General features: G+C 51.2%; 1 protein-coding gene across 11 annotated transcripts; it reads left to right on the forward strand.

Moving 5' to 3' along the window:
• Positions 1–3783: 3783 nt before the first annotated feature.
• Positions 3784–24372, forward strand: LOC141955048 (hydrocephalus-inducing protein homolog). 11 transcript variants are annotated; one of them, XM_074895115.1, is made up of 9 exons: positions 3784–5121; positions 6576–6703; positions 7444–7572; positions 7880–8007; positions 13371–13501; positions 14168–14301; positions 15339–15475; positions 18203–18252; positions 20127–22499. In XM_074895115.1, the coding sequence occupies exons 5-8, from the start codon at positions 13415–13417 to the stop codon at positions 18229–18231; spliced, it is 387 nt and encodes a 128-aa protein (XP_074751216.1). In that variant the 5' UTR covers positions 3784–5121; positions 6576–6703; positions 7444–7572; positions 7880–8007; positions 13371–13414; the 3' UTR covers positions 18232–18252; positions 20127–22499. The 11 variants fall into 11 exon arrangements, 7 of the variants coding, with proteins under 7 accessions (XP_074751216.1, XP_074751210.1, XP_074751215.1 ...); XM_074895109.1 differs by lacking the exons at positions 18203–18252; positions 20127–22499 and adding an exon at positions 23650–24372; XM_074895114.1 differs by lacking the exon at positions 18203–18252 and having other exon boundaries at positions 21463–22502.

Consider the following 24372-nt stretch of genomic DNA (forward strand, 5'->3'; position numbering starts at 1 on the left):
GCTCCTTCAGACAACTCATGTATTCCACGTTGGGTTTGGTGAAAATGACTTCATTTTTAAGGTATTCGTTAGGCTTTGGTAATGTACTGACACTACAGGGACACGCTGACATCTCTGAGCACTGCCCTGGCATTTCGATCCCTGCAGACACAGCTGGGGGTACTGCTGTCCCCAGGCAGACTCCGTGAAGAGGACTTTGGGGGGGACACAAGGAGGACTCTCACTGTGTGACAGGGTGCACAGGAGATCTGGGCACAAAATAGCTTACCAGCAAGTGACTTAAAACAGCCCAGAAGACACCCCTGTTTTACTGCTCAGAAATATTTCAGTCGTCCTCAAAATTTTTCTTTTGTCAACAATCCTGCCATGTCCCTCTTTACCCCCCCAAACAAAAACCCCATCCTCACAGGCATTCAGTCCTACAAATTCAGTCTGGTCTTTAACGGAGTTCAGGTTATAAGCATGTATCAGTAAAGATCAAAAGAGGGCTGTTAAGAGAACTGCGAAGGTACTCCAAGTCTTAAAAAACCCAGCACAATAGCAGAACAGAAATCTCAACTGAAAGTGATGCTTCTGCCCGGCTTCCTCTGACAGGTCTCATTCCTAGTCCCAAAGAGAACCCTGCTTGCCTTTCACCTCACCAAATTCAATGCAGAAAGCATGTAGGGCATGCTCCACACAGACCGACATCCAGACATCTCCCATGGCTCTAGCCTTGCAAAACAGCTACACAAATTCTCCTTTCACAGTCTTTACCTCTTGCTTGGCATTTTCGACTTTGGTTTGTTCTTCCTCTTGTTGAGCTCGCGTGGCCGCAACTTTCTGCTTCATATCACACAGCTTCTTCTCGTGCTCCCCTGCTGTCTCCGCCTTCTCTTTTCCCCATTTCTCCACTATCTCCTGCAGCTCTGAATGATGCCCCTCCCGCTCGCTTGCCTGATGAGTGGAGGAACAGACTTCAAGGTGAAGTCCCAGCCACGCTCCTCAGAACAAATGTGAAGCTTCATCCCTCCCACAACCCCCCACTTCAACAGTGCACAACAATGGCTTTGTGCTCTCCATAAATCACGTCCTGTCAAGGAACTTAAAAGGGAGGTCAGCAGGTGGAAGAATCATAGAACCATTTAGTTTGGAAAGACCTTTAGGATCATTGAGTCCAACCATTATGAAAAGGAGATGTTACCTTCCTCTCTCCGACGGCCGCCTGTTTCCTAGCACCTGTCTCCTCAGGATTTCTCTCTATCCTTAGAGTCTATTTTCAAAGCTCACATCCCTTTCCATCAGTGGAAAGATGTAGAGGGACTGCAGGGTGAAAAAGAGACCGGTACCCTGATGCCCCAGTTGTCACAAGACAGGCCACAAACTGAAGTACCAGGAACAAGGGGCCTGTGCCCCATGCTTCAAGCCCAGAGATAACAGCTCTGACGACGGTGAAAGGACAGAAAGAAAGGAAGAAAGTTCCCGTGACTGCAGTTGGCAGCAATGTGAGGAGTCCGCTTCATGGCAGACAGCAGCCTGGTAAGATCCTACCCCTCTCCTGCCAAGCTTTGGGTGGGGAGCTCCCAACCTCCAGCTAAAGTCACCTTAGGCCTACACTGAACGTGTGGCTGCTTTTGCTGTCCTGGCAGAGTCCCTTGGGTCTTCACGTGCCTTCAAGTACGAGGGTTAGGGTTGGGGATTAGGGGTTGGGGTTAGGGGGAAGAGGGGATAGGGGTTGGGGTAGGAGGTTAGGGGCTGGGGGTAGGTGTTGGGGTTACAGGTTGGTGTAGGAGGTTAGGAGCTGGCGGTAGAGGTTAGGGTTAAGGGCTAGGGAGGGGTAGGAGGTCAGGAGCTGGCGGTAGGGGTTACGGGTTGGGGTTAGGGAATTAGGGTTAGAGATAGGGGCTATGGGTTGGAGGTTAGGAGGTGTCGGTAGGGGTTAGGGGTTGGCATTAGGTGTTAGGGTTAGGGGTTAAGGTTAGGAGGTTTGGGGTTAGGGCATAGGGGTTAGGGGCTAGGGTTAAGAGGTTGGGGATAATGGTTGGGGATGGGGGTTAGGGGTTGGGCTAAGGGGTGAGGGTTAGAAGGTAGGGGTTAGGGATAGGGTTAAGGGTGAGGGGAAGTAAGTTGGGGTTAGGGGTAAGGGTTAGAGATCGGGGTTAGCAGGTTGGAGTTAGGGGTTGGCGTTAGGGGTTAGGGCTAGGGGATTAGGGTTAGAGATAGGGTTTATGGGTTGGGGTTAAGGGATAGGGTTAGGAGGCTGGGATTAGGGGAGATTAGGAGCTGTCAGTAAGGGTTAGGGGTTGGGGTTAGGTGTTATGGGTTAAGGTTAGGACATTGGGGTTAAGGGTTGGGGGTTAAGGTTAGGAGATTAGGGTTAAGGATTGGGGGTTAGGGGTAGGAGGATGGGATTAAGGGTTGGGGTTAGGGGATATGGGTTAGGAGGTTGGGGATAATGATTGGGGGATGGGGTTGAGGTAAGGGCTGAGGGTTAGAAGGTAGGGGTTAGGGTTAGGAGTTAGGGGTTATAGTTAGGGGTCGGGGTTAGGCGTTAGCATTAGGGGTTGGGGTGAGGGGTCAGAGTTAGGTGTTGGCATTAGGCATTATGCGTGAGGGGTTGGGGGGAGGAGGTAGGGGATAGAGGCAAGGGGACTGGGGCCAGGGTTAGGAGACTGGGGGTAGGGGTCAGAGTTAGGCATTGGCATTAGGCATTATGTGTGAGGGGTTAGGTGTTAGGGGGTATGGGTTTGGGGGAGGAGGTAGGGGCTTGGGGGGTAGGGGTTATGAGCTGGCGTTAGGGGGTAGGGGTTAGGGGTCAGGGTTAAGCATTAGGGATTCAGGTCAGGGGTTGGGTGTTGGGGTAGAGGTTGAGGGGTAGGGGTGAGGGGCTAGGGGTGAGGTGTTGGCATTATTCACTAGGGGTTAGAGTTATGGGTTAGGGGTGAGGTGTTGGGATGAGGGATTAGGGGTAGGAGTTGGGGTTAGGGGCTGCGGTTAGTGTTACGGGTTCGGGGTTAGGGATAGAAGGATAGCAGCTAGCGATAGGTGTTAGGGGTTGGGTTTAGGGGATAGGGTAGGGGTTAGGGTTACAGGGTAGGGGTTGGGGGTAGGGAGTAGGGGTTAGAGGTTAGGGTTAGGTGTTTTGGTCAGGGGTTAGGGTTGGTGTTAGGATTATCTGCCTGGCCCAGCAAGGTGTGACCTATGACAGATGTTGCTGCCATTTCACACCCTCAGGTTGTTACTCCTCTAAAGCCAGCCCACAGAGCTTGCTTGAAGAATTCAGAAGCATATTGTTTCCTACCAGGTCTTGCAGGAGCTCGTTTATTTCCACCTCCTGCTCAGTTTGCCGCAGTTTGAGGGAACCGTTACACTGCTGCTCCGTCTGCAAGAGCTGCTGTGCCATGTTTTCCCATTTCTGCCTCATCAGAGATCGCTCTGCTTCCAGCTCACACTGAAAGCACTTCACTTCCCCTGCAAACAGGACAAAGGGCAAGATTCAGAGTCTACACAGACAACGGTTCTGACTTCCCTGACCTTGAGCCATCTGAACTTCAGTGCAGGAGAGATCTGCCTCCATCTCCTTCGCTCCTCAGAAGCCCTGCGGACACAGAGCTATTTTTATACCACCTTCCCTAGGCAGGGGATCCCCAGAAACAGGAGGCTCTCACCTTGTATCACCTCCTTGGCCTGCCTGACGGTGTGAAGTTGGATTTCAAGCGGACTCCTGGTGATCGCCAGCTGAGATGAGTGCTGCTGAGCTTCAAACAGGCTGGACTCCAGCATCTCCTTCACTGACCTGTGAGCTGTGAATACAGAGAGAAATGCATTTGTTGCTCCTGACGCCCACTGAGAGTTATTCCCGTAAGAAGCCTCTCAAGATCCCTACCCCTGAGTACAGAAAATGGGTTGCAAGGACACTTGTATACAGAAAGCATCTTTCTGCCATTTAAAATGTCAACGCAGGCCCCTCCGGGGCAGTGCCCAGGCTTTGCTCATGACCTAGCATACCACAGAAAGCCCAGCTGAGTTTGATCTCGATGGCCAAATCTGAAAGTGCTGTTGGCTGACACACAGGCAGCTGTGCCCAAAGTCTGGGCCAACAAGCAGAAGCCCGGTCTCTGCTCATCAGCGCTTCCAAGGGGGTGTCTCTGTGGGGCCGCGAAACGTCCCTCTGGGGGTTTGTGTGGGGATTTGTGGGGGCAGGTGTGGGGGGGCTCCCTGGGGGCTGCCCCTGACCCCCCGCCGCCCCCCAGGGACGCGGGGCCCCGCCTGGCCCCGCTGCCGCTGCTGGCCCGTGAATATGGGTATCCACACTCGGCGAGTTTGGGTGGAGTGTGCGGTGGGGGTGCAAGCTTTGTGGAGAGATCCCCTTGCACCCCGGCGCCGGAGTAAACACCCCGGCTGCGTAACTCGATTCGAGTTGTAGAGTCTTTTTTCCGCCGATCAGGGGCACCCAAAATGCGGGGGGCGCTCAAAACATGGGGGAGTGGGGTATGGGGGCGGTGGGAGCGGGGGGATGTGGGGGGGCGGTGGGCGTTTCGGGGTTCCCTCTGGCTCTGCTTGTCTCCCTCCCCGGCTTCAGCTGTTGGTTTCGCGGGAAGGGTTCAGGTTTTCTCTCGGGGTGGGTGTGTGCTATTTTGTTGGTTCCGCCCGCGCTCCTGCCACGTGATTCTCGACGACACCGGCCGCACCCCCCCCGCTTTCCGCCAGCAGCGGCTCTGCCGCCGGCGGGAGCCTTTAGGACCCAGCGGCGTCCTGGGACCCGTGCCCGGAGCCGGCAGAAGGCGCCCGGCGCCGCCGTCTCCCGGAGGACGCCAACCCGTGCCCGGGGTGGGGGGGCCGCCGCCGCCACGGCCCGGTCCCCCGGCAGCCGGGTCTGCCCCGGCACAGCGCGCGGGGAGGCCAGGTCTGCCCGGGGCGGCCCTTCCCGCCCGAGCGCCGCCCCCGCCTGCCCCGCCCCCTGCCTGCCGCCACGGCATCAGGCGCCGCCTCCCCCCGCGCGGCGCGGCCCTGGGCTCTGAGGCGTGTGGGGGCCGCGGCTGCCGGGCGCCCCCCGCCTGCTCCCGGCTGGAGAAAGGGGAGCCCCTGCGCCGCCTGAGGGCAAGGGGGTGTCTCCTCACCTCTGCGGAGCCCCTGCGGCAGGTACTGTGGCTGCCCCCCGCCCGGCACCGCCTGGGGCCTGGGGCCTGCACAGGGCCGGGGGGTCCGAGGGAGAGCCGTGGGGCCGCCGGGGTGTGGGGTCAGGGCTGGGGGGATGTGGGGGCACCCGTGCGTGACAGGGGTCGGGACGCGGGTGACGTGGGGCCTCTTGTGGGTGAGGAGGGTGTAGCTGTGGGGCTGCCGGTGTGTAACGGTGAGGTCTGGTTGGGGGCGGCGCTGAGGCCGCGCCTCTGACGGGGGGGGGCGGGTGGGGGGAGCTGCGGAGACCCCCCCGGGGTGGTGTGGGGGGGCTGGCTGGGCGGAGCTGTGGGGGCTGCCTGCGTGTGACAGTGGGGATGTGCAGGGGCAGCTCCGAGGGTCCCTGTGCGTGGCGGGGGAAGCTGGGGCAGTTGTTTGTGTGTGACAGCTCTGGGGGGAGGCGCCGTGGGGCGGGGGAAGCTGGGGCTGTGTGTGGCAGAGGGGGTGGCGTGGGGGGAAGCTGGGGGTTCGGGGCAAGGGGACGTGTGGGGCACCTCCCTGTGTGGCCCCGGGGTCAGCGCCTGCCGGGCTGTCAGGGTGAGGCCTCCCCTCCTGCCTGTGCCTTAGCAGCAGAGGGCAGGGGACGTGGGAGGACACAGTTCAGTCTGGAGGGGAAACCCCCCAGGCAGCCCTCCTCTGCCAGTAGAGCAGGATCCAGTGTGCCTTTGAGTTCAGTGCCCTGAGAGTGCAGCTTCTGCAGGAGGACGGGGTTCAGAGAGAGGTGAGGAGTGTGAGGCTGGGGAGAGGGTCTCTGCTTGGGGTCACTACCTTTGCTGGTGTGGAAAGGGGAGTCTTGGAGCTGAAAGTGTGAAAAACTTGTCAAGAAAACTACCAGACAACGTGTTCTTGTAGAGATCTCCCCGTAACCCTGATGTTCACTATTTCACCATTGAATCGTGGTACCAATAAGGAGGTAGTGATGTGTGCGAGAAGTATTTCTCCAAGAAAGCAAATTATTTATGTTCCCCTCTAGTGAGGAATTATGTGACAAGTTATCAAGTGAGTGGCAGGAAGGAACAGCAGCATATTTTGGCGACAGGACTAGAAAACAAAGACACCAGGGTTATTTCCTTAACATCTGGTATTAACTTATAGATGTACCGAACACCCGGGAAATGGCTGTACAAATAAAAGATAATTCTGGTGACTTCCGTGGAAGAGTCTACGTCTGCTACCTTGGAACTCAGGTCCGCGCAGCAGGACTCAGGACAGTCTGGGAGATGTCTGGGAGGAATCTTGGGCAGATCCCAGAGAAGAGAGTGTCCTTTGAGGGAGAAAAAAACCTCTGTGTATCTTCCTTGGAGAAGTCTGGGGCTGCTACCCAGGGTTAGGCCTCCCTAAAGTAGGGGTGAATAGACTCCAGGATATGCCTGGGAGGAACCTTGGGTGGATGGTTGAGCAAAAGTCTTTCTTTACAGGGTACAGCACATCACTGGTGTGTCACTTTGGAGGTGTCAGAGGCTGCTACCTGTGATCTGATGGCCCTAAATCGAAGGAGAGAAGAGAGCAGGAGATGCCTGGCAGAAGATCTGGGTGGATGCTGGAGGTGAGCTTTCCCCAGGAGGTAAAAAATCTTTCAGGTGGCATCCTTGGAAGAGTCAAAGGCTGCTAAATGGGATCTCAGGTCCCTGCAGCAGGGCTCAGGACAGTCTGGGACATGTCTGGGAGGAATCTTGGGCAGATCCCAGAGAAGAGAGTGTCCTTTTGGGGGGAAAAAACTCTGGGTTTCTTCCTGTGAGGCTGGGGCTGCTAGCCAGGGTTAGGTCTCCCTAAAGCAGAGGTGAAAAGACTACTGGACATGCCTGGGAGGCATCTTGGGTGGACGTTTGAGCAAGAATCTGTCTTTACAGGGTACAGCACATCATGGTTGTCTCACTTTGGAGGTGTCAGGGGCTGCTACCTGTGATCTGATGACCTTAAATCAAAGGAGAGTAGAGAGCAGGAGATGCCTGGCAGAAGAACTGCATGGTGGCTAGAGGTGAGCTTTCCCCAGGAGGTAAAAAATCTTTCAGGTGGCATCCTTGGAGGAGTCAAAGGCTGCTAAATGGGATCTCATGTCCCTGCGGCAGGGCTCAGGACAGTGTGGGATATGTCTGAGAGGAATCCTGGGCAGATCCCAGAGAAGAGAGTGTCCTTTGAGGGAGGAAAAACCTGTGGGTTTCTTCCTTGGAGGACTCTGGGGCTGCTACCCAGGATTAAGCCTCCCTAAATGAGGGGTGAAAAGACTCCAGGATATGCCTGGGAGGAACCTTGGGTGGAAGTTTGAGCAAAAATCTTTCTTTACAGGAGAAAACATGTCTTGGGTGTCTCCCTTTGCAATTCTCAGGGGCAAGTACCTGGGGTCTGACGACCCTAAAAAGAAAGGAGAGAAGAGAGCAGGAGATGCCTGTCAGTAGGCCTGGGTGGATGTTGAAGGTGAGCTTTCCCCAGAAGGTAAAAAATATTTCAGGTGGCATCCCTGGAGGGGTCTGGGGCTGCTACCTGGGACCTCAGTTCCCTGCAGCAGGGCTCAGGACAGTGTGGGATATGTCTGGGAGGAATCTTGGGCAGATTCCAGAGAAGAGAGTGTCCTCTGAGGGAGAAAAAACCTCTGTCTGTCTTCTTTGGAGAAGTCTGGGGCTGCTACTCAGGATGAAGCCTCCCTAAATCAGGGGTGAAAAGACTCCAGGATATGCTGGGAGGCATCTTGGGTGGAAGTTTGAGCAAAAATCTTTCTTTCCAGGAGACAGCACATCACGGGTGTCTCACTTTGGAGGTGTCAGAGGCTGCTACCTGTGATCTGATGACCCCTAATCAAAGGAGAAAAGAGAGCAGGAGATGCCTGGCAGAAGATCTGGGTGGATGCTGGAGGTGAGCTTTCCCCAGGAGGTAAAAAATCTTTCAGGTGGCATCCTTGGAAGAGTCAAAGGCTGCTAAATGGGATGTCGGGTCCCTGCAGCAGAGCTCAGGACAGTGTGGGACATGTCTGGGAGGAATCTTTGACAGATCCCAGAGAAGAGAGTGTCCATTCAGGGACAAATAATCCTGGATATCTTCCTTGGAGGAGTCTGGGGCTTCTACCCAGAATACCCCGTTACTCATGAAGGGGCTTTAATGTGGAGAAAAACTCATCACCATGAATCAGAATTTCTTTGGAGAACCACTAATCGAAGCAAACTGATCTTCTTTGCAAAGTCGAGTTGTCCTTTCTTCAAGTGGAGTTTGCTCTCAGGCAACCTGGCCACCTTGGGAACAGCATCAGGTCAGCCTCCTGCCAGCTGGTCCTCTCTTCTCTGACAAGAAGAAACTGTCCTGCATAGAACCAAGAACTCGGTGATTTCCTTCCCATTTAAAATAGCTAAGAACTCTGTCTGTGGCCTTAGCCCATAGTAGAAACACGAAGAAGCGCATTTCTGGACATGCAAACATGTTCAATAGCCTGCATGACAATTCTAGGAAAACAAATGGGTGCCAAGGTAGGCTAAGCCTTCTCGGAGGCTGATGTGCCTGGACTGAACAACAGGGATAAGCCAAAGAGTAGTCAGTGTCATTGGATTGATGAAATCGTGCAAGAGCCCAAAGCCAGACACCTTCCCTGCTCAGTCCTGCCTGTGCAACAGCTCAAAATCTTCCCAAAGCAGATGAATCGGGTAAGGAACGGAGCTACACTGCGGCCAACCACACATGGGCAGAACCCGGCAAGAAACTCAGCCTGTGCAGCATGTTGGAGCTGGAAGCACTGAGCTAGCCCAGGGCTACAGCAACCAGCACCGCCAAACAGGGCTGAAACTGCCAACCCCGCTGTATTTTTACGTGTGTCCTGGTGAGACGCTTCTGCCTTTCTCACCTGCGGTTTTTTTTAGTACAGGAATATGCACGTGGTTAATCTTGAACAGTTCGTTACATTATTCAGCTATCCAAACCAGAGAGGGACGGAGAGAGAGACGTGCAGATGACCTAAACTACAAAATAATATCATTGACTAGAAAGCAAAAGCCCCAGAGACCGGCTGTTGGTTTTGTAAGGGCGAGAGCAGATGGAAGAAGTACACGGAAGCGTTGGCAGGTGGAAACCTCGCATGAGACTACAGATTCGTGACCTGTCACTGCAAGGCAGCGGATGCTCTGACACGTGCTGAGGCGTTTAACAGGGAAAAAAAAGTAACTTGATAAATATAGATAAAAATACGGAAATGTATGTGCAGATAAGAGGAAGCTTCTTGAAACAGGGTGGAGTTTAGTTAGTAGTTGGAAGTACAAGAGTTTGTATAAAATCTGAAATGTGAATATGAAGGAACTAGTTAGTGTGGGCTGTTCTGTAGGAGGTGTGAAGCAGTGCTCATCCTGGTTACCCTGTCCCTAAAATCTGAGAATAGAGCTATTCCTGGGACGCAGACTATCGCATGGTAAACTTTAAGATTCTTTGATGGATGGATGAAAAAGCGATCACTTTCAAAGAGTCCACAGTCCAGGCATCTTCTGTTTAACACTAAAATATGTTTAATATAGAAGCATTTGCACTGTTCATGCTGATTATTCTGTCCATTAATTTATTTTTTTCACAGCTTAGAGTAGGAAAATGATCTGGCCTCTTCCATCTTCATGTTCTTGCGTATTAGGACTGACTTAAGAAAGCTGATGGAGAGAGTTTAATTAACTTAATTGGTTTTGATGGGCCTTTGAAAAATACATACAGATACAGTTCATTTTCTCATAGCAGACTGCTCTGTGCAAGCCTATATATTGAGGGAAATGTGTCTTAAAATCTTGGAGGAACTTATGTGGATGCGGCCCAAGGGATAAGATGGCTCAAGCTTTTAGGGTGAAAAGCGGGCTCCAGGACCTGAGCAGCGCTCCCTGCATCCTCGGCAGCAGAGGAGGTGCCCGGGCCCCTGCCCAGGTGTCCTCTGGGTTGTCTCCAGGCAGTGCTGGAGAGGGGTTCGGCTGCGGGGCTGCGGGGCTGCGGGCGCTGCGGGCACAGCTGTGCTGGGGCTGGGGGGTTCCTGAACCCTGCGCTTCTGTGGGGAGAGTGCGCTCGGAGTGGGGCTTTCCCGAGAGTGCTGAGGGGAAAAGATGGGGCGTTTTTTTAACTCGGAGATTGAGTGACTGTGGATCTGGCTAACCAGACGCTGGTGTTTCTTCGCCCCAGGCGCCAGCTATGAGGGCAGCTGCTTTCCTTGTTACCCGCTGCCCTTTTGCCTCTTCCCCCCGCGGGTGCCTGCGGGTCCAGTCGCTCGCTGCCCTGTGTCTGCAGCCTGGTCGGGAGGAGCCTCACAGACCCTGCCTGGGCTTTGCTTAGGCTTTGCTCCACAAGCCCGGTGTGAGACAAAGCTTCCCCCTGAATTCACATGTTCCTTATGAAAACGTGCGTCTAATTGGTTCTTCCAGCTCACTGCAGTGAAGGCTGGGTGGCGTCTGTTTAATAAAGTCCAGAATCGTCTGGAGATTGAAGGGGGGAATATTTATACTGTCCTGTATCCTGGTGCGTTGGCTCAGTATTTCTGCGGGCGTTCGATGCTCACCTGGGGTTTTATAAGAGACTTTGTGCCGTCAGGAGGTGACTTGAAACTGTTATGAACACGTTTCCATATTGATGTTTTCTTGGACTCTGGTGGATATCTGAATAGCTTACCGTAAATTTGCACCCCCAGAAAATGAACGTGAGTTTTACCAGTCTTTGTCTGAGCTGCCCAGTGCAAAGAGCCTAACTTAACCAGGTGTCTCTCATTTATTTCCAACATGATTCTCTGTATTTTTAGGACTTCAGTGTATGATATTTTTTCTTTCTTTCTTTCTTTCTTGGAAACAGCACTTCTCCAAAGAAATCTCTATGCCAAGTTATATTCAAACACACTGACGTTTCAAGAGGCAAACAAACTGAAAACGTCTGCAGATAGTTGAGGCGTTCCGTATGTTGTCCCTCGCTTTGCCACAGCTGGATCCTTCAGAAGATTGTTGTGGTGACATTTCATGGGCTGAAGTGTAGGAAGCACCTATGGCATGTTTCTTGGCTGACTACGAACTTCTGACTTTCTTGTGTATAGCACAGTCCTAATGCTTTTTTAATAAAGGTTTTGTGTGGGGGAGAGTTGATTTTATCCTACAGTATCGTAGTGTCGTAACGTGTAATTAGGCAAGCTATAATTAAACCGCTACTGAGTTATATAGTTTAGGATGATGGATTATTTCTGTTAGGATTGAGGCCATTTCTTTCATGTGGTTTCCACATCTCTGATTTCTTGTTCTTCAAAATATGATAAAAGACTCAGCAGTGGGAAGTTGAATATTTTTAATGACTTAGAGGCATAAAGACACCCCCCCCCCCATGTTTATTTCTTCAGTAAAAATGTCATTTAATAATCTATGCTAGTGAAATATGACAAAAACGAAACCAGAACATAGAGCATCTGTGGCCAAGCTGAAGCTTGGCTGTCTAGGACGTTGCAGCTAAAGGGTGTGTTCCCAGGCTGTCCTTTGTGCAGGAGCTGGAGCTGCTGGGATCTGTAAGAGACTGTAGTGGGAGCACTGGCTCTGACTGGGAGCTGGGCGTGAGCATTTGGGTGGGGGTGCCCTGTTCTAAGGACTGTCCTTGTTCCTGTCCAGTCAGCTGCAGCAGAGGAATTCCCAGGCTGGTTTGGATCCAGCGCTTCAATACCACGTTCCAGTTTGGTTACAGCAGAAGACACGAGGGATCCTCGGGACACTGGTGGTGCCCGTATCAGAACTGGAAACGTGGGCGATGAGTGGTGGAGGCAGGGAGGGCCAGCAGTGAGGGCTTGTGAGGAGGGAGTGGGGAAATGTGGTGTCGAGGAGAGAGTGATGTGCAGGGTGTGTGCCGGGAGGAGCTGACGGTGTGTCAGAGGTGACAGCTGGATGCTGACTGGGGTGATGCTCCGTTTGCCGTCGGACAGCTGGAGCTCTTTGCAGTGACCTGTCCGGCCGGGGACCGGGAGAGGCTCAGAGGGAAGGCAGCAGCACCGCTGTGAGATGGACAGTCTGACAGTGAATGCTGCTTCACTGCTTTTTTTTTCTGAAAAAGCTTCTGAGCCCATGTGCCGTAGCCTGTGTTTGTGCGTACGTGCTCTGTAAAACGTACAGATTGACGTCAGCTTCCATCCTTTGCATACATGATTTCTGGGTGTTTGCTACTGCCTGGTGAAGATACTTGTGTGACCCCTTTGACTAAATGTTGGTTTTGGCAAGAGATTCCTGCAGTAATCATGACCTTAATTGTTTTACATCTTTTTGGTTATTTTTTTTTTAATTTATGTTTCCCTGTGAACTATGGTGTAAGTAAAAGTAAGGTGGATTAAAATTTCAGACCAAATGTCTGTTCTGCTATAAGAATCTGTAATGCTTTCTTAAAATCAACAACATATGTTTTTCTGTAGCAGGAGGCCTTATTTTTGCAGGACGAGAATGAGAGGCATGACACACACCAATATGGTTAACAGTCAAGCTCCGATGTTTATTAGAGAAACAAGTCCTTATCTATTCTTGTGACAGCAAATCCGTGCGTTGCTCTGGCGCATGCTCATTTCAAAAACTCGTTCCTCTCAGCACTTTCAACAAGCGCTACTAAGCGTGCACAACTGGTAGATAAATTTCTGCTCTGTTATTCTACAGATTCCCTTCTTATCTGTTTCTTCCCTAATGAGCTGCTGGAGGTGTTGAGCAGGTGGGTCACCCCTCAGGGCACCCCAATGCTTGTTAAGGTGCCTCGGCTGAGAGGAGCGAAGGTTGCACTGGCGGGACTGGAGATGGGCGATGCTCTGCAGGGGCAAGCGCGCGCCTTCGTCCCCTCCAGCCCTGCTTTGCTCTTCCACGCGGACGGTGCCGAGGTGGCCTTTGGGGTCCCTCATGGGGTCCCAGTAGCAGGCAGAGGGGGGGCTGGGGAGGGGTGACGGCGCTGCTGCTTATCGGTCCCCGCTTGGGGCAGCTCCTGGGAAGGTGATGGCTAGACAGAAATCTCTGGAAAGCCGAGCACAGGCTGGCAGGGATTTTGGCAGGGTTGGATTTGCATCACGTTGCAGGGGATGAGATGCTCCTACGTGGGGAGGCAGATGGGTGGGAATGAACATCAGGGTTGATAGAGGAGAAGCAGCATCTACTTTGCATACATTGCTTGAGGAGGGTGTTTCTGGGAGAGGCCAGAGTCAGGGGAGTGGGGCTTCCCAGCTTCACTGGGAATGGCGCTGTGCCACGCTTCTGTTTGTGGATGTTTTCTTCCTTCAGGAAATGAAAAATATGAGAAGGTCCTGAAGGAGGTGATAGAAAAGATGAAAGAAGACGGCCAGAGAGAGGAAGCAGCAGTTCTGGGGGTGGCTGTGGCCGCGGAGCCACCCCCAGATCCCTTGGAGGCCGTGGTGAGAATGGCTGCTGCCCCGTTTGACGCGTGCCACCCTCCCCCGGTGTCACTGGGTCCCCTGCAGCCCGCAGCAGGCTTCCCGGGGCCCTGCTGGCACTTGGGACCTCCCTGCCCACACCTGCCCATGATCCTGCACAGCTCAGCAGTGCCCCCGGGGCTGCCCCAGGGAGAGATCCTGAAGACCCTGCTCAAGTGATTGAATTTATGGTACTTCGTGATGGGATGTAGGTCATCACTGGGGTATTTGCTGCTCACAACCCAAGCCCTGCCAGGTTTACAGAGCTTAATAGCAGCAGCCTGACTGTGCTCTGGGACTGTGCTGCCAGTGCTGATCTCTCAGAGACAGCAGCTTTATCGTGGCTCCCTTTACAAGAGAGCTCTTGTCCGGGCTGCTTTGGCACTGGCTGGGGGCAGACAAAGACTTGGAGCTCTGGAAGGTTCCTGGCTTGTCTGTCTGTCTGGCCAGATCAGCTTTTGTAACAGTGACTGGGCAGGCAAAGTTGCCGGAGTTCGTTGCCCTTGAGATGAGGCCCTGCCTGAGAGAGCAGGAGGTGTCACAGACACTGAGCAGCGAGACAGAAGGACCCCATCACCCCTCCAACACGAGCAGGGGGGAGCCTGGGAAGGACTGTTGCTAACCAGCCGCTGCCTTTCCTTCCCTCAGCTGGACCCTGGGCTGCAGATGCAGATGGAGCGGCTGCTGATGGAAGAACACGCCCTGGAGCAGCAGAAAGCCTTCACCTCTGGTCCCCCAGAGGCCACTGCCTTTGACCAGCACGCTCGTCAGAGGCTTCTCAGGTTAGTCGGGGCTCCCGTACCCTGTCTCCAGGTGCCCCGAGGGTAGCACCCAGCAGTGCTCCCCTGCTCCTGAGAGCTGCTTGTGTCTGCACAGCTGGGGGTAGTGGGGACTCCAGAAAGGGTCTGATCCTGGTAGCTTTGCCATGCTCCCTGTGAGCAGCTGAGTGTCCTCGCTGCCACAGAGCCACCCTGAGCTTTGGAGGTGCTCAGCTCCCCACAGGCGCTGGGTCCTGCTCTTCGGGCTGAGGGGGCCAGTGCAGAGCATCAGGCCCTTCCAGAGAGCACCACCACCATCCCTGCTGACCAGCTCTGCAAGAGGCAACTCAAAGCGGGCATCTTTGTTCCGGCTAACAGACCACGCTGCGCAAAAAGAGTAGGGAACCGCAGAGGCTGACACACCCTTGACAAATCCGGTGGTGGCTCGGATGCTGGTGGGACTGCAGGGCTTACCTCGGTATCTTCCCTCTGCTCCTCCATGAGGAGGCACGGGCACGGTAGGCTCCAGTTCGGGAAGATGCTCTGCAAAACAGATCACGTATGTGCTTTCCCGAGTGAGATCGCTCTGGGAAAGGCCCCTCCCATGAATCTTGCAGGTGTTGATTACCGCATTTGTCGGTGCTGCTTTGGGGACAGATGTGGTTGCAGAGCAGTGAAGATTTCCTGTGCAGGCGAATCTTACGACAAGGTCCTGAAGCACTTTCAGGCTGGGGCTGTACATGGGGCTTAGCAGTTTCATTGAGACTAGTGGAGATCCACTGGACTTTACCTACAGTGGCTTTCCATAGCAGAGGAGCTGTGACCAGTATTCATTTTAAACTAGTTTTATTTTAAGGCCCCACTGATAGCTGATACAACCTAGGTCCTATGCTCCTTGTGACTTACCAAAGTCTTATTACCAGGTGGTCAGGCCTTGGATTTCATGGTCTTGAGTTGAGTTTTTACAGCAGTGAATCCAGAAATATTTTATTTGTGTCTTTCATGCTCTTGGAAATGTGGCCAGGCTGTGGTTTAAGGACTGTCCTTACTCCTCCTTTCAGAGCTGAGCTGCCCGAGTACCTCCTGGACTTTGGGTACGTGGTTCTCGGTAACACCCCCACGCACGTCGTGAGGATCACCAACACCGGGCAGTTCCCTGCGTCCTTCCGCACTGACAGACGGGTCCTGCGTGACACAGGTAACCAGTGCTGGAGAGCCTTCACGTGGGCTCGAAGGAGCTGTCTCTGACAGATGAGCTTAAGCCACTGGACATGGGGAGGTTTTCTGAGTGCTTGTATGTATAACTTCTTCCTCCTTGGGACCCGCTGCCTGGTGCTTTAGAGCCTGAGTTCTCCTGGCCAGCAGCGCTGAGACCCGGCCTGCCCGGGCCCGCCCTAACGCTTCCCTGCCAGGGCTGGGTGGGCTGATCACCTTGGTCACCTCCCAGCATCTTCTGCTCTTGGCTACCATGAGCATCACCTGATGGACACTCCAGCGGCTTGTGTTGCAAACAGATGGACCCTCTGTGGTTTGGAAGTGCTTTGTTTAAAGTTCATAATGCCATAGCACTTCTATTCAGCCTTTATTGAGAAGACAGCCTGTGAGGTCCTCTGTTGTATCAAATAGGCTGGGTCGTCTTGTTTGACTCTCATATGAAATCTAGTACTTGGTGAACTCTGTAAGGTAGCTCTGCTTTAGAACGAGGCGCGAGAGAGACGGTGTGGTGCCACCAGCTCCGTGTGGCCAAGCCCTTTGGAAGCTCATTCCTGCTGTAGTTCGGCGGGTGGTGAAAGTGCTGCGGAGGCTCCAGCAAGGGAAAGGCCTCCCAGGTTCTGCAGCACAGTTCACACCATCTACCGCAGCGGGATATTCGCATCAGCAAGACTTCATTAAAATACTTGTCATTAGATCCAAAGAGAACAGAAAGTCAAACTTCATTTTTTTCAGGAAAAGTATGTGTGGTCATTGTATTACCAATTTAGCATAGTCTTCTAAAACCAGACTCTGTTGTGGATTTAGTTTTAAGTTGCTCTCTACTCAGTAAAATATTTAAACATGGTAGATTTTTGCTGCAAACTATGGCTTAGGTGAGACTTTTTCGTAGCTGTTGTCGGTTCTGAGACAGCAGAGATGTGAGGGAAGGCAGGGGCGGTTTATGTCTGCCAGCTCCCACTGTCACACCGCCCGCGGGGTCCCTTGGCTGCCTCCTGCGGCTCCAGGGTCTGAGGAGTGCCGGGATTTGGATGTTCAGATCATCTTGTGTGGTAGGAAGGAGTACTGAGTGTGTGTTTTAGCTTTACCACTTACCTGGAGTGAAACAAGGAAACTTTTTTTTTTGCTTATTTGGGTTTATTTGCAGGAATAATGTAATTCTAGTAGTGAATGAAAGGCAATTTTTTTTTACTCATTTCCTGAAGCCATAGTTATAGGCAAATAATACTGTTTTTATCTGAAGTGAGAACATGTGTCCATTGTGAGTGGTACTGGTACAACAGTGTTGATTTCAACTATTTCACGTGTTCTGATTTCTGCTGTCATTTAGCTTGTGCCTTAAGTGCTTATGGAGCAGCCTTTTATTTATTTATTTTCTAAAAAGGGCACTGCTATACTCTTGGAGACGAAGCATTGCAAGTATTAAGTGGTTGTGGCTGTAGTGTGGGAGGATTAAAGCCCAGAGCTCACTTTCCCTGTACAGACACCGCGGTTCCTTGCCCTGGTCAGTGGTGCCGTGGAAGAGGCCGATAACTGCAGCGTCTCCCTTCACAGCCTGCCCCGAGATCCTGCTGGTGGCCAGGCTGCAGCATCGGGCTTCGGGTCTCTTGATGTGAGTGCTGGTATCTTCACCTTTGACAGAGTATACAGCTTCCTTGGCATCATCAGGGATATAGAAGTAGTTGGACTGGATGTGTGCCCACAGCTCTCAGAAGATGCTCTCGTAGCTAGCGTTATACTTTTTCCTAGCTCTTCCACCTAAGTATACTTCCCGAGTTTAAAGTCATCTCTGTCACGTGTTTCTCATCAAAAGCGCACACTTCTTGATCCCGTTCTTTCTCTCTACTCACATATGCACCCCCTTCTTAAGCACATAATCCATTCTAAAACTCAACTGGAGAGACCAGGTTTTTATAAAAATACCCCTAAACTCACACCGAGAAGGGCAGGGATATTATTTGGAGACTGGTTGAGCACAAAGTGGAACTGTGCATCAGCTTGGTTCATCTTACCACCTTCAAGAGGACAAAAGCAGGCTCTTGCCAACAAGTGATTCTAGATAAGGAAAAAAAATTGCAATACATTTATTGTTGTAAAACATGAAGATTAGACTAGGTGAAAGATTAACTGGCTCTGCTATACTGCTTTCTGTAATTACTTCTCTTACATCCGGAAGGAAAATAAACCAAACAGGGTCTTTTCCATCCACTTCTAAAGTTCACATATTATCAAGCAAGAGCGCAACAACCAACCCTTCCTTCCCAACCCCCAAGTTGACTGACGTAGTTCTCTCCAGCGTCCCAAGCTGGAGGTAATTATTCCTGGTGGCACCACACACATTTCAGGTACTTACAGGTTCTGCTTGTATGTGCTACACTTACAGACTTTAAAGCCTGAGCGGTTTCTGTCTTCACTTTAGCGCTTGCTTTAAAATCACTTCAGAATTTACACGTAGGGATTTTTACCCAGGTTTTGGTTTTCCCTGATCATCCATGATCATTTTGTCAGCCATAGTATACAGCAAGGGAGCCTATGTAATGAGCTCCTTCTTGTTATCTCTGTTCTCCTCCTTCCGAGCCTGCTGTACACAGTACGCTGCCAGAGTATCCAGACATGTCATCTGATCTTTCTCCGGGTCTCTCTACTCCAAGTTACCATCTCTGGTGCAGCTTCCAACAGCTTCACAAAGTCTCCTGTTTGTCCTTGTTTGTAGGCTTCCAGCTGTGTGACGTGGAGGTTTAACAGATGATGCTAACCCAGTGCGTAAGTAACCTCTCCAGGTGATGCTTTAGGTGTCACGCAGATTCTTCTCCAGAACGCAGGGACAGACCAGACATACACGTAGGGATAATCAAAGGCATTCCAGTACCGCCAAGTGTTTTTCTGTCACCACCCCGACACTGAGACACAAGTCTTAGAGCGATTTATGAGTGAAGAACCAATTGTTTTTCCTCTGAACTACTTGGATGTTTTGCACATTTCACCGTACTTTCCGTGCACTTTTTTTATGAAGTGCATAAACAAGGGCACAAACCAGGACAAAGATTTCATTACTATTTCCTTTGCCCTTAATAGAAACACTGCTGGAATACATAGCTACAGGTTGAACAGTATTTACGCCTAACATCACTTGTCGGAGATGTTGGGGCTTTATTAGGGTTTACTTTGTGCTCACCAGTGTATTTTCATATGACTTTGTGCCCCCCTCCTTCCTTCCTGCCCCCCCCCACACACACCCCCCCAATCTCTAATGTTTCATTAGCATATCTTTCTTACTTTTTACATAGAAGTAATTAATTTTTGTTGGACACACTAATAACTTTCGGTTCTGGGGTTGGGATGGAATCTTTGTCAGGGGAAAAAAAAACCCCATATTTTTTCCCCTCAAGGTGGAAACTGTTATTCTAGTGGATCTAATTGCCAGTTGTGAAGTAGGTATATTTTCTGTAATTCATCCCAAGAGGAAGAAGTGAACTTTTAACAGTTTTAAAACTTGACCTTTTTGCCAATAATTCCATGTAATATCTTAACATGCATCTTGCTATTAATAATGGAAAACACTTTATTTTTTTGTCATCTTACATTGTTGGTGAGAAACAGAAATCAGATTACTTTAAAACTCCACTGTAATAGCACACTGCATATCTAGCTATTGAGTTATTTAAGATCTGCCTGTTCTGTGTTTCTGTCTAGCACTTGATGTGTTTATTTCCACATTTTTCTTAGAAGGCCAGGGCCATTTTGTTCAGTTACTTGAGAAGTAATGTGGAGAGATGCCATACTTGAAGACCATTTTCATGCTTCCTATCAACATGTAACTTAAGTTTACAGTTAACTTAATCCGTGCAAGTAGAGCAGTTGATTCTTAACTTGACTGGGCATACGCCTAGCTATCTTCTTGAATTAAGGTCTCAGACTGGAGGAGAACCAGTAGGTGTTACCAGCCAGAAGCAAATGTTATTTGAAGATGCGAGGAGGTATTCTAGGCACTGGTTCCCTAGATAATTTGGATCCTATTTCCACATATTGCTCTGAGTACACTTTCTGCTCAACTTCTAAAGCCTTGTGGCAAGTGGATAGTGCTGGTGTGTGAGCAGCAATGAATATCCATTTTATAGTAATTTAACTGAGCAAGTACCTGTTAACTGTAACTTCCCAGAAGCAGGTAACAGCATTTGGAAAGAAAAATAGTGTACAGTTGTAAGTTTTCAGGCATTCCTTACCCCTTCGCAAGGCATCTTTTACCTTCAGTATTCCCTGGTATGTCAGGGTGGTTATACAGGGACATATTGGACTTAATATTCCCAACCCATGTTGTTAATGGAGTCTAGGCTACAGTTCACAGCAGGAGCAAGCTACCAGGCTAGAAATACTCCATTGCAAACTGCCTGGAGATTCCTGGGTTTGTATATTACTAGAACAGTATCTGGCATTCTCAGAGTGAGTAAGACTGAATAGCGTGAGGAATGAAGCTGGCCTCTCGGTAAGCTGCATATGGATGTCTGCCTGGAGTTCAGAGCTGATTTCATTTGCCAGAGGGCAGTAGTGGTGCTGTTAGTGTCTTGTCGTCCTCTGCTGCTGGATTTGCCATCCACGATGCAGTATGTTTATCAGTAAAACTGTGTTTCTGTCTGCAGGCTCAGCCTGGGATGTAGAATCAAGTTGTGTTCTTTCCGGCTTGCACATCACCACTAATAAAGCTGCTACTGGAACGTAGTCAAGAATTCTGTCGGTTCAGAAGCCAGTAAAGAAACTCCCAGGACTATGTTGCCTCTGCGAGTATGACTAAAAGTTTATTTGTTCAGCGAAGTGACTGTGCATGCAGCCAGACCCAGGTCATTTAAATGAAGGAAGATGCAACTTTCACAAGTTGCTCCTTGTTCTTACCGCACTGGGTAAAGAGGGGCTGCCCCTGGCACCTCAGCAGATTATTTTGAGATTTTTAAGGCGTACGTATGGTAATTCATAATGTGCTGGAAACACAAAACTTCTAAGAGAAACACTTTTAACGAGTTAATAACTGAATACTGTCCAGGCATAAGTCCTTGTGCTAATCAAATGTAACACAACTCCAGCAACAAACCAGGCAACTCATGTAGGCAAAGTGGGTAGACATGGTACATTTGACAGCTGTATGGCTTAAGTCTGGACAAACTGGTATGTATGCCTCAGATTCTCACTTTCTCAGTCGTGCTTCTAATACTGAGTCCTTTTTTAACAGTGCCAAGGGTGGCTGTGTGCTCTAATGTAATCTTAAAGATACGTTTTCTTAATTTAGCTGTGCATTTTGTGCGGAAGCTCTACACAAGGAATACAACAGGAAGCGACAGGCAGCTGCTCCCACAGGCAAGAGGCCGGAGCCAGCAGTGCGGAATATGCAGAGTAGTGGCATCGGTGGTGGTGTTTGTCTGGACCATGTTTCCTCCCTCCTTAGGTCAGGTCTGAGGAATGAGGCTGATTGGTTTGAGAAATACAACTTGAAGTAGCTTTGTTTCCCAGATGCAGAAAGCTTGGAAGAAGGGGACAAAAACCCAGTAGCAGTCAGACTTGTCTGAAGAGGGATGGGAGAGTCTACTTTCCTGTGGCAGGCAGAGGATGGGAAATCCTACCTCATATGTAGGAGTGATGGGGGTGGGCAGGAAAAGTCTCCCAAAGAAAGCAAGCTTTGTGCGGGTGCAGGGTGGTGGAGCTGACTTAGTTACTGTTCTGGGAGGTTTGCTCCCTTTGTTTTATAGTGGCCAGATGTATTTGGGAAGCTGAAGGCTTGAGTTTTCTTAGGCCTAGAAGTTTAGGTCTGTTCTAAGATGAGATCTGTCATACCTGTTTTGTTCTTGTGAGTGTTCACGTTTGCATGAAAATAATTGGATGTAAGTGTTATGTGTGAGCTTGTGACAGTCAGTGCCTTGCCCCATGTTACATCTGCCTAAGCAAGAGAACAGTAGAGATGCAGCTAATTCCCACCACCACCACCAGGGATGCAGCGATGTTCCGTCGGCTTGTTCTTGGTGCCGTGATGTTCCACGTGCCTGGCTCCATCGAGGTCTTCAACAAGCAGCAGCAGCAACAATCAGCAGCATCCCGAGAGAGGAGTACGCAGCCCCTTTATAGTCCCCGTCCCCACGATTTCTCCAAAAAGTCCTCCCGTTTCTGCGGGGGCTCGTGGTGATATTTGCCGCCCCGTCGTCCTCCATGCGCGCAGGCCCAGGTGGTCGCAGTGGTCTTGCTGTTGGGGGTCGGCGTGCGGTGCCTCCAGCCTCTACACGTCTTCCTCGCCGCTACCGTCTGGCCGCGCCCGGCGGCCCGCGCAGGTGTAGCTTGGTGGGCGCTGCCAAGGCCGCTGCTGCTCCAGCCTCGGGCGGACGTCGGGGTGTCGTCGGGGACTTTCCGTCTTCAAGGCGTGCTCCTTCGCAAGGACAGGGTGCTGCGGGCGGGAAGGGGGGGTCGTGAAGCAGCAATGCTGAGACAGACAGCAGTCCAAAAGGCCCCCTACAATGTGTCTAATCATATAAATGTTAACTTCATTGTGTTTTTCACGTGCTCTGTTGTGGGTGCGTATGCCGGGTCGCGAACTGTCTGCGTCACTGACAATGTAAAAGTGTCATCAGCATTCAAGTTAGATTAACGATGGCTAAATTAATGACGCACTTGTGTTAGAAGACTAACGGCGTCTAGATTAACGATGGCTAAAAGCGAAAGTATTTTTGCTCATTAGGGAAGAAACAGATAATAAAGGAACCTGTAGAATAAGAAAGCAGAAATTTATCTACCAGTTGTGCACGCTTAGTAGCGCTTGTTGAAAGTGCTGAGAGGAACGAGTTTTTGAAATGAGCATGCGCCAGAGCAACGCACGGATTTGCTGTCACAAGAATAGATAAGGACTTGTTTCTCTAATAAACATCAGAGCTTGACTGTTAACCATATTGGTGTGTGTCTTGTCTCACAGCCTCGTCCTGCAGCTAAGGGGGTTCCTGCTACACTCTGTGATTTCATGGTGGCATGTACCGCTGCAGGGCCAGAGGGAAAAGAGATTAAAGGGTGACCCTTTAATCACCTGAAGCGAGGTGGCCCTGCTGGAGCAGGGGGTGGGACCAGATGGCCTCTGGAGGCCCCTTCCAGCCTCAGCCCGCTGCGATTCTGTGAAAGGAGGGGCAAGAGATGTTCACCAGGATAAACCCGCCCATGACTATTGAACATGGGACCCGAGAACAGCCTCCGGCTCTCTGCAAACCCTCAGCACTGGGATTGATGCAGGGTGGCTGGACAGGCCAGGAGCGGGGGATCGGGCTGCCCTCCCCTATACCCTTCCTCCTGGGCAGCCGCTTCTGGCCTCTCTCAGACAACACAGGGCTCGAGTCGCACTCAGTATTATTTTTCTTACAATTATATCATTTTTCCAGCTTCTTGTTCAAGCCACGGGAGTCCTTCCTTGCCTTTGATGGACATTGATTTGACCCCAAATTTGCACCCATGAAAGGTCACATGACTCACGAGTATAGAGGAATATTTACTCACCTTTGTGCTTTTAGCCTCTTAAAAAAACACTAACTGGTGTTTTAAATGAGTTACCGACAGCAGCAGCGGGTGTTACAGATTATTATAAGCACATCACTGGAGGGTATTATAAAATGGCTATAAGCCATGGTTATAATCAATCCGGTTTTGATTTATCAGACTCTATAGCAACCCATATAAATTGATTAGTCATTTATTAAAATGGATTTTAATCACGGATTATCTCTTTGTACAAATTTAGAAAACTACATTGGTTACAACCAGACTGAAAGACAGAGAAGGGCAGTGTTAAAACTCTGGAGAGACAGCCAGGCTCTTTTTCCAGCTGTATCTTCTTAGATTTTGCTCTTCCCCGCCTCCTCCAGGCCGTGCCGCAGTGAGGTGAAGCAAGCGCAGCTCCGGTGCCACGCCGCCAGCTCTGCCCACGAGGTGCCGGCAGCTGCCTGGACCTTTCTGTCGTACAGGGACACCCCAAAGCACGGACACAGTGCGACGTCCCCAGTTACCCCGGTACGGCTGGGGTGTATGAGAGCTCAGCTGCAGCTCTGGCAGGCTCCTAACGATCACTGGTCGTTAAACCAACCTCAGAGCTGCTGATGCCAAGAACAGAGGGTCCCCTTTTTATTGTTTGTGTATTTTGTTTCGCAGGTCCGTTTGATGGCATTACAATGGGCTTGGGGATACTCTGCTCTGCCTCGCCTCTCTCCTGTCTGTCAGCCACACACTCTGGGGTCATCTTTCCACACGCAGTGTATCTTAATGCACCAGTCTGTACGGATCTCCTCCCTTCCCCACATCCCCCATGAATATATAACCACCAAATGTGATAGGAAGAAATTACTGTTGTAATGGAACTGGTTCATTACATCCTTCTGGTCAGAGGCGTCTAATGAGGACCAGGGCTGCCTAATGCTGTTCTGTTCCCTTTGAGCCAGCTGCAAGTGTAATATGTTTCATCGTGTCGTTTAATTTACCCGTTGGAGCTGTGGAAGGAAGCGGGCAGGTCCTTCATGCAGCGGGCACCAGTGGATGAGCCGAGCCATTAAGAACCGCCTTGGCCCACTGCAGCACGGCGGGGCCTTGGCCGTAGTGCAACGGCAACCGGATTTCCAGCGTGGAGCTGCCGCGTGTCCAGAGGGCTCAGGGCAAGGTCCTGCACGTGGGTCAGGGCCATCCCTAGTCCAGATACAGACTGGGCAGAGAAGGGATGGAGAGCAGCCCCGAGGAGAAGGACTTGGGGGTGTTGGTTGACAAGAAGCTCAACATGACCCGGCAAGTGCACTCACAGCCCAGAAAGCCAACGGTGTGCTGGGCTGCACCCAGAGCAGGGTGGGAAGCAGGGCGAGGGGGGGATTCTCCCCCTGTGTTCTC

This window comes from Athene noctua, unplaced genomic scaffold (genome assembly GCF_965140245.1).
Source record: "Athene noctua unplaced genomic scaffold, bAthNoc1.hap1.1 HAP1_HAP1_scaffold_114, whole genome shotgun sequence".
Classification (NCBI taxonomy): domain Eukaryota; kingdom Metazoa; phylum Chordata; class Aves; order Strigiformes; family Strigidae; genus Athene; species Athene noctua.